Genomic DNA, 9,853 nt, shown 5'->3' with positions numbered 1-9,853 from the left:
TTTAAATTCCCTGTATTTTCCAGGTTTTTCCTGTGGAGTGGCAACCCTGTTTAAGAGCTGTTAAAAAACGAAAATAAAAAATAAGCACCTTAAAGCACTTTCTAAAACGCTATGTACCATGTTTTACGCTACGCAATATGGCCCATTTATATCAGGAAAATCAATTTGCAAGTTTTAATCAAATGTTTATAAAATTTAATGGACAACTAGCGTTTGTGAATTAAAAGTCTGAATACCACATATATTATCAGTTTATTAATTGAAGCAGCCAGATACACTTTTGGATACAGGTAAAAATACATGGTTATCACAGGAATCAAAATATATAGGTTATGGAAATATTTAGAATTTAAGAGAAATTAAGGAAGAAAAAGGGAGCACACTCAAAAAATGTTCAAAACAGATATTTTAAATCCTAAATTGAAGACAAAAACCTAGGTATTCTTATAAAATAAAAGACAAAATGTAATTTAAAAAATAAAAGTAACATATATTTATTCGGCTAACTAAATTATTTTGAAAATATTTTGTTTGTAAATTGTTATCAATATTAAGAGAAGTTTAGAAAATATAACTATATTTAGCAATTTGTAAAAATATGTTTAAAAGTAAAAAAAAAAAAAAACATGTTGAAATATTCATAAAACGGGAGAAAAAGGAAAAGTGCAAAATAAAATAAAAACATATTTTGATGTTATATAGATTTCAATTTTATAATTATGCAAAGAAAACAAAAAACTTTCCAAAAATTATACTACATTAAATTTTTCAAATAAATTTTTCCTAGTTCAACAAAAATCCTCATCCTAAAATAAAATACAAATTCTAATGCAAAAACATACCTATATCTAAACAATTAATATTAAAATAATTGCACAAAGTTCTAGAACAAAAAGAAGAGAGTTCACAAGGTATTGGATAAATGCACAGCTTTGATATTAAAGCTGAATTATCAAGTAACAACTTTAAAGAACTTAAGAAAAAATTTCTATGACAATTGTAACTTACGAATTTATAAGGAGTAGACTTAGTTCTTTAATTTATAGAAAAACATAGTACTACATATTTCTGAATATAAGCCCACCCATCCATAAATTGAAGAAAAAAGCTTTTTATTTAGAAATTCACTCAAAATTCAAAACTTATATATGAGCCAACGAAGAAAAAAGAAAGAAAGAAAAGAGGCGTACTTGGATTGGCACCCCCTCGCTTGTAAAGTAAAAAAAGCGTGAACCTATTGAATTTGTAATTAGGAGGTTAAATAAATAATAGCATTCTTTTCAAATTGTTCTTTCTATGTGTTTCTCTTTTAGTTTTTATAACTAGGCATTCTGTTCTAAACTATAATTTTATGTTTTTTTTATATTTTGTAAATACGTTTTGAGATATTTACTGATTATTGCCAATGCTCAACAAAAGGAGAAATATTTCAATTGGCAATGCCTTCTTAGAATTTTTTAAAGTTAGTGGATTCGATTACAAGCCAGCGGCCCGACTTCAGCTATCGAAAATTTTCAAAAAATTATCAGCTTTTATTCAGAAATATATGATAATTACGTAATTCCTTATTTGTCTTACTAAAAATAAATGTGTCATTATCACTCGTTAAATTAGAACTGATGAGCGATAATAATACATCACATCAAATAGAACCAAGTCCTACAATTAAAGCAGTTATGGCCCTTTAGTGAACAAAAAAAAAAAAAAATAATAATAATTTACAATTGCAACTTATAATGGATTGAGTTAGTACTTTAATTTCTACAAATAAAGTAATCATGAAATTCCTCATGTGTGTTATTAAAAATAAATATGTGTCATCATCACTCATTAGATTAGAATTGATGAGCAATAATGATACATCACATCAAATAGAATCAAGTCCTACAAACATAAAATATATAATTAATATATTATCAAACATAAAATATATAATTGACAATTGTAACTTATAATGAATTGAGTTAGTTCAATTTATAGAAAGAAAGTATTCATGAAATTCCTTATATGTGTTACAGATAATAAATATGTCTCATCATCACTTGTTAGATTAGAATTGATGAGCTATAATGATACAGAATCAAGTCTTACAATAAAAGTACTTCAGTGTCAAACATAAAATATATAATTGGCAATTGTAACTTATAATGGATTGCGTTAGTTCTTTAATTTCTAGAAAGTATTCATGAAATTCCTTATATGTGATACTAAAAATAAATATGAGTTATTATCATTCGTTAGATTAGAACTGATGAACGATAATGATACATCACATCAAATAGAATAAAGTCCAACAATGAAAGCACTTCAGTGTCAAACATAAAATAGATAATTAACAGTTGTCACTTATAATGGATTGAGTTAGTTCTTTAATTTCAAGAAAGAAAGTAATAATGAAATTCCTTTTATGTGTTACTAAAAATAAATATGCGTCATTATCACTCGTTAGATTAGAATTGATGAGCGATAATGATACATCAGATAAGTCCTACAATGAAAGCATTTCCATATTATATATAAAATATTCATCCATATGACATGGGGCGTAGCTAAATATGTTGAGCGGGATTTCTCATCAGGAAAATAATTTATAATGGTATATGTACACAAAACAAATTAATTTACAAAAATATTTACAGAATGTAAAATGAACTCAGGAAATGATACAGAGGTCTCGAGAGTAGCCTTGGTCTGGTGCACACTTCAGCAAATGGTTCATGACGGCACGTGCAAGGTAACTGGCAGTGATGGTCGTGGGGGAATCGAAGAATAAGGTCATGTCACCTTCTCTGTCTATTCCATTATCCTTCTGATACATCAAAAACGATTCTTCAACCAGCTGAAAGAGTTCCACAATTTTGTATAGAAAATGCCACAACAATAAAATGTCTTGAACTTTGTCTCGTCTTTTGAAGTTTTTTTTTATAAATATTTTATAACCCTCATTGAACAGCAAATCCAATTTTTTGGGTTTATGACTACTATTGTTCAACTACGTTGCCTTGTAATTTTGAACCCTATCCAGAAGACAAGGGAGCTCCTGGATCAAGTATTGGGAGAAATTTGCCTTCATGAGGAATTCTTGATGGCACTAAACCGCAAACGCATTACATGGGAAGGAAAACCACAAAAACCTCCCACAGTTAGCCTGACAGTAAGGGGACTCTAAATCACGATCCGTCAAACAATGAGGATATTTAACGTCAGCACTGTGGTCGGCGTAAGCCGGATACGGAATTCTTATCGACCAGCCATCGAACATGGCTCATCTCTTTGGAAGGGGAACGCTCTATCACCTGATTCATCACGGCTCTGTTTTGAAGTTTGTAGTTCTAGCAGTTGGGTATTGGTTGGGCAAGGTCATTTGGAGATTTAAATTCTAGTTCAATTACAAAATTCATAATTTCAAATGCACAAAGATGACGATTGAAGAAGTTAGTATATTTACCTTAACTTATTTAATTTATACTTGGTAGTTTTTCTTTTAAATTTTATCAGTGTTTAAAACTATCACAGCAAGATTATTTAGGATCCTTTTATGTCTGATTTGTTTAAAATGGGATGCATAACCTATGGCGTGTGGTTTAACCCACAGGCCATAGGTTATGCATCCCATAGGAGAGTGGCCTCAGATGCAACCCCAGCTGTATGCAATAGTAAGTTGCTGATTTAATGCAACCTTTTATCAGAGTATCAAATTGTGCAAATAAAGCTAAAAAAAGGAAACTGTTCTATAGCTTATACTTTTCATAATAAATAGAAAGTGAATTTAAGTTTTTAAAAACTGCTTCCTTACACAAGATGTAGAAAAACAGGTAATTAGGAAAAAACTGTACACAAACCTCTTTGCAGAATCACAGCGACATTGTCTCAGAACGTTACAGAGTTCTTGCAGAAAGATTTCTTTTTAGAAAAGCATTGAAACGTACAGTTGAGTATTTACTTTTTAAGGCAATGATTCTGTCGATTTTTTTGCTGTTATTGCTATTGATTTCACCATAGTATTTAAATCTGATATTTTTTTTACACTATATAACTTTTTACAACCTAATCTCAAAAAAAAAACAAAAAAAACAGACATTCGAGTAACCCCTTTATGAAGGAGTTTGATTAGCGTGATTTCGTTGTCGAACTTTTCTTCAGCAATTTTACTACAGAGTTCATGATTTTTAATTATTTTTTTTACTGTGATGATTATTTATAAAATGCGAAAAATGAAATAATTAGTATGTTCCCTCTCCCAACAAAATGGGAGAATATCAGCCATAATACTAAAATAAAAAATTATTTCATGTTTAATTAAAAAATCATATACAGTGAAACCTTCTGTTATGGACACTCCTGCAAGACGGACGCCTCTCAATACGGACATATTTTTAATTCCCCAGGAATCTTCTATGAATAAACCATTATGTACATTCTCCGCAAAGCGGACACTCCCGTAACTGGACGGGGACAGTCATTTTGATCCTGCAACGTTGCTTTCTATCTCTACAGATCGGACATTTCTAAATTTGAAAAAGGAACTATTTTTGCTTTAAATTGCAAGCTAAAAAATGCAACTTTTCACCATTTTTAAAGCATGTAACTAAAATTTTTTGCTTATCCATAACTAAAAATATTGTTAGGCTATTTCACCACTGAAAAATCGATCCTGTCACCTTGCCTTATCTTTGTAAAGAAAGGAGAGAAAATGGTACTGCACTCCTGAAGTGATTCTGACATCGGCATCTTTTGATCTTTTCATCTGGACCACACAGGTTATGAGACCCCTCAAGTTGAAATTGCTTTTCTCAATGCTTCTTCCCCAATGAAAATTTCTTTAATTTTCTTATCAATTTGAAGGCTGCATTTAACACAACTGGGGTAAAAAAAAAAAGAGAACAGAAGTATAATCTTTGAGGTGTTTATATAAATGAAACATTTATTCAGACACTTGATAGCTGACCAGTCGTGAATAATCAATTCCATAGGTCCTTATGACTTACAGGTATGCATTACCTTTTTTTCTGTGAATCAATGGAGGCTTTTTTTCAAGAAGGTATTAACCAGATTCCCTATCAAATGATAAGTAGGTGTAAGGGGATGTAAACCTAATACATAACTGAAACGGACTGAGGACAGAAAGCTCCTATTCCGTATCATATGTCTAACTTGAGTATCTGTGCTAATAGAAAAATTATATTTATTTATTTATTTATCTGTAGCTACATCCATAATTATGTATTTATATCAAACTTCTTTATATATTCTTTTTATCTTTCTTATAGTTAAAATAAATATTCTTGTAGATATTTATAGTATCCTTGTAGATATTATTTAATTATTTCTACTTCCTTGAAAATATTCTAAAAACAAGGTAATAAATTTCGTTATTAGGGTACACTTCCCGTAAACGGACAACTCTCATAAACAGACTAATTTTTTGGTCCCATGAATGTCTGCTTAACGGAGGTTTCACTGTATATATATATATATATATTTTGTAAACACAGCGCTTTTGTTATTTTAAAAGAGTAACATATATGTTTGTTATTATTAAAAGTATCTTACAGAAAGATATTAGAGCTAGAGAGTTTTGTCGCAGATAGCAAGAAAAAATGAAATGGATGGTCTTACTTTATTCATGTCAATAGTAGTATTGAAGGAGAGTTCTGGATTCCTTTCAAGGATTAAATATACAACCATTATAAGCTGAAAGACAATTAAAAAGAACAATAACACTCTTGACAACAACATTTGTCCATTGATTTTTAAAAAAATGTAAGACTATTGATTTCTTGTTTTGTAATTTTTTTTATTACAGGGTGCATAGCCTAATTTTTCAACAAAAAAAGTACCTTTTAAGCACTTTTCAAACACTCAAATATTTTAAAGCTTGTTAAGTTGAAATTAACAAGAGAAATAAAATTTTCTGTTGCTATTGAGGAAAAAAAATGTATAATGTTTAGTTGGTCCCTGTAATCAGCAAAAATTCGAAGAGTTCGATTTCAGAGTGCAAAAAATGAAACCTGATATTGCGGGGGTGATTGTGAGCCCAAGTCAAAATTCCAGGAAATTTCTAGAGTAAAAAAAAAAAAGTTTAAATCGAAAAATTAAAAAAAAAAAAATTTAAACAGGGTTTTTTCCTTTTTCTCAATATTTCTTGGTTTACTTAAAATATATTTAAAATTTTACACAAACCTATACCATTTACAAATATATCTTTTTTTCTTGAGTTTATGATTATAATAACTATTTACAGATAAAAAATGAATATTAATCTTGAATATACGCTTATAAAGTATCTGGCTCTCCCTTACAAATAAAATAAACTGTGCTTTTAAGTTCCACCTTTGAAAATTAGATTTCCAGAAACTTTTGTGATCTATGATTTTTTGAAACGTCTGAACCCTCGATCTCCGGAAACTTCCGGATCACGGTTAGCATAAAATCCGGATTTTTTCCGGAACACAATCAGCCCTGATATTGTTAATCTCTTGCAAAATGCAGCAGATATGCGCGCGAGTGGCCAAAAATCCTTCCCACTGAATCCAGCTAAGTATACAAACATGCTGTACTCACAAGTATTTCATCAAACATGTAAAACGAATGGCATTTTTATACGCTACGAGCAGTCGGCAAGTCATAATAGATTGGGGTTCAATTAATTTCGAAAACATTGATTAGAACAATGTCTTTTTGCATAATTCAGAGCAAAAATCACCATGGTTAATTAAAAATCTCATTTTGGAAAAGGAAAATTTAACACTTTTTAAAAACACCTAATGAGGTCACCTTTAAGGGCTTTTGAAAAATGAAAATCATAAATAAGCACCTTTAAGCACTTTTTTAAAAACGCTACGCATCCTGTATTACAATAAATTTTTTACTTTATTTTATATAAATTTTATTTTATTATTTTATACAAAATAAAAAAAAATCCTGTAACCTCATCACCAGCCAATCGAGATCATTACTCACGAAGATGTCGCTTGAAGGGATCCAATAAATATTCTGCGGGTTAAGCTAACTCAAAATAGAATGGAAAGAACAGTTGTTAACATTAACAAATGTCACGTTTCAACTGTTAATCAGGAAGTATACCTACGATAATGTTATTTGCAGGTATTCAATTAGCAGATTCAAAGTTTCCAATTTTAGTGATTTGAGGAAGAAAAAAATAATAAATATTCATAGACATTTTCCTTCAAAGATTTAGATTAGCAAAAATATTTCATGAAATTGAGAAGTAACACTAGATGCAAAGGAAACTTAAGATTTTTTCAGAAGTCCCAGAATTTTTATAAGCTAAAACTTGTGATACTAAGGTTTTACTGCATACATGTACTAACCAAAACTGTTAATACATGGTTGATAATCAAATCTGGAACAAAAATTCCCTGTGTTTTTCCTGTATGTATTATATACAATGTATTAAGAGGAAAGAATTACTGTGCTCTTGTATGGGCTATATCGGGCTAACTATACTAATTTTAATTGCTGGAAAAACTTAAGAGTAAAAAAGGAACACCTGAACATAAATAAGCTATAGTGAATGAAATAGTGTAGTATAGCTAAAATATCTTTTTTAAATGTCTCATAGATTATCCTATTTTGTGGTCGCAATTTTCTAACAGACGAAAATAAAAAACAAAATTTACTGCATTTTCCCAGGAAAATTCAAAATTCTCTATTAATTTAGGTGATTTTTTTAATTTCCTGAATTTTCCAGGCTTTCCAAGTGGATGGGGCAACTCTGTAATGTATGAATGCAATCAAAAATAGTTAATAAAAACAAAAATTCCTTACATTATAGAATTATAAACGTACCTATAAAGATCGTAAGTAATAAATGTAGTGTATCTACCACAACAAATATACAATCCCAATTCACTAGTATATAAGACATGTTAACTCGATTTTATGTAGGGGTACCTTTTCATAGATGAAGGTTGACATCAGGGTGTGTAGCCAAATCTTCCAACAAAAATAAGCACCTTTTAAGTACTTTTTAAGCACTCAAAAAGTATTTTTAAGCACTATATACATTAACACAATGCAAAATAATTTTCAAAGACTTTACATGATCATGAGAAAATAGCAAGTTTCTGACAAAGAACTCTTTTCTTGATTATATTAGCCGTTATAAAATGACCGGGAGATTTTTCTGTTCGATATCAGAGGGTGGAAAATGAAGCCTGAAATTGAGAATATCTTGAAAATCAGCAGATATTCAGCAGTGTTGCACATGAGAAGGCAATAATCTCATCGAACTCAACTCAGTAGACACAATTATGGACAACACACTTACGGACTCGCAAATATTTAAAATGAATGGCGCTTTCATAGGCCATGGACAGCTGAATGGAATGCCAAAATGAACTGTGAAAATGTTGAAAAGAACAATGTGATAAGCACGGTTTCGTCGAAAATCGACATAGTAACGAAAAAAGAATCTAATTTTTTAACAAGGAAAATTAAGCACCTTTTAAAAACACCCCATGAGAAAAGCACCTTTAAGGGCTTCTAAATAACGAAAATCGAAAATAAGCACCTTTAAGCACTTTTTAAAAAAGCTACGCACCATGGACATAGTTGATAATTACTCTCCCCAAAATAAATATTCTGGAGTATCCTTCTCACCATCGAAATTTAAACTAACATAGAAATCAAACACATATAACAAAACTAGAAAATCTACACATTATTATAGTACAAGGGAAGAAACGTACCTCAACTAATATTTGACGATATTCAGGGAGAGCAACTCTACTTAAAAACATCTCCACTTCTGTGGCAAACTTCAGATCGTAAACAGTCATCTCGGTTAAAGTTGGTTGCTATAAAGAAATAAATTACACATTATTCAAAATCTAAATCATTATTCTAAAAATTTTAAGTAGTCCCTTTTGCATACTGCTGTTACAAATTAAATTGAAGATGCTTTTTCTTATTTGATATTTAAAAGATAGTATCAGTGATGTTAAAAGAATGTATATGATTGCACCTTCTTTAATAATTAACACAGATCCATACAGAAGAAACAAGAAGTAATTTTCTGATATTTTTTTTTAAATAGTTTACTTGATATAAACTGATTTATCTTTTCTTGTTAAGCTCTTTTCAATACTTTATTAGCAAGTAGTATTAGTTTTAATACATATATTACAAAAAAATAATTACAAACATAGAAATACAGTATAAGATTTTCATTAATGACCTTTGTGTTACACAGATCATTTCACAAATCTGCCAGCCAGGTGCCTGACAGTGAAGCCAGTGGTTGCGGGTTCGAATCCCGCTCAGGGCATGGATGTTTCTCTCTCTGTGTTGTTCTCTATTGTGTGATGTGTGAATGTGGCCCACCCTATAAAACGGGTATCTGTGGCAGTGTGAAGTGGGTAATGTTGCTCGCCTCCATGACTTAGGTTCACAGGTGCCCATTGGGTAACGTTAAATGAGTAACACTTCCGGCACCTTCTTAGGCGAAGAACGTAAAAGTTCAGTGCCTGCCGTTAAAAAAAAAAAAAAAAAAAAAATCACAAATCTCTAAGTCTACATACTAAACTTGGCAACATTCATCATCATCATCATAGTTGGCCAGACAGTCCAATGAGGGCCAATTATGCCTTCCTTTGAAGATTTCTCCATAACGACTTCCAATTTATGTTTGATCTCCAATTCTTTTCATTAATTGCAAGAAAATCAGACTCCACTGAGTCAGCCTATCTCAACCGCAGCCTTCCCTGCTTTCTTGTTCCAATGGGTCTAAAAAGCAGTATCTTTTTTATTGTATATTAGCACCATCACTCATTTGAATCACGTGGGCCATCCAATTCATTCCATTTGCTTTTATGCATTTAATAATATC

At 30.5% G+C, this 9,853-nt stretch overlaps 1 protein-coding gene across 8 annotated transcripts in view; it reads right to left on the bottom strand.

Moving 5' to 3' along the window:
* Positions 1-233: 233 nt before the first annotated feature.
* The window catches only part of LOC107442476 (putative phosphorylase b kinase regulatory subunit beta), a 62,070-nt gene continuing 52,450 nt past the window's right edge, over positions 234-9,853 (bottom strand). For all 8 annotated transcript variants that reach the window (XM_043053836.3, XM_071183321.2, XM_043053838.3 and 5 more), the window contains 3 exons: positions 8,715-8,822; positions 5,620-5,694; positions 234-2,839 (listed from right to left, as the gene is read on the bottom strand). In XM_043053836.3, coding sequence (XP_042909770.1) covers positions 2,654-2,839; positions 5,620-5,694; positions 8,715-8,822 — 369 coding nt within the window. In that variant the 3' untranslated portion in view covers positions 234-2,653. The remainder of the gene's footprint in view (positions 2,840-5,619; positions 5,695-8,714; positions 8,823-9,853) is intronic.

The sequence above is a fragment of the Parasteatoda tepidariorum genome, chromosome 3, assembly GCF_982258835.1.
Source record: "Parasteatoda tepidariorum strain Cologne lab strain chromosome 3, Ptep-v5.0, whole genome shotgun sequence".
NCBI lineage: Eukaryota > Metazoa > Arthropoda > Arachnida > Araneae > Theridiidae > Parasteatoda > Parasteatoda tepidariorum.
Note: the sequence above shows the minus strand (reverse complement) of the source record. Positions and strands in the feature narration are given on the sequence as shown.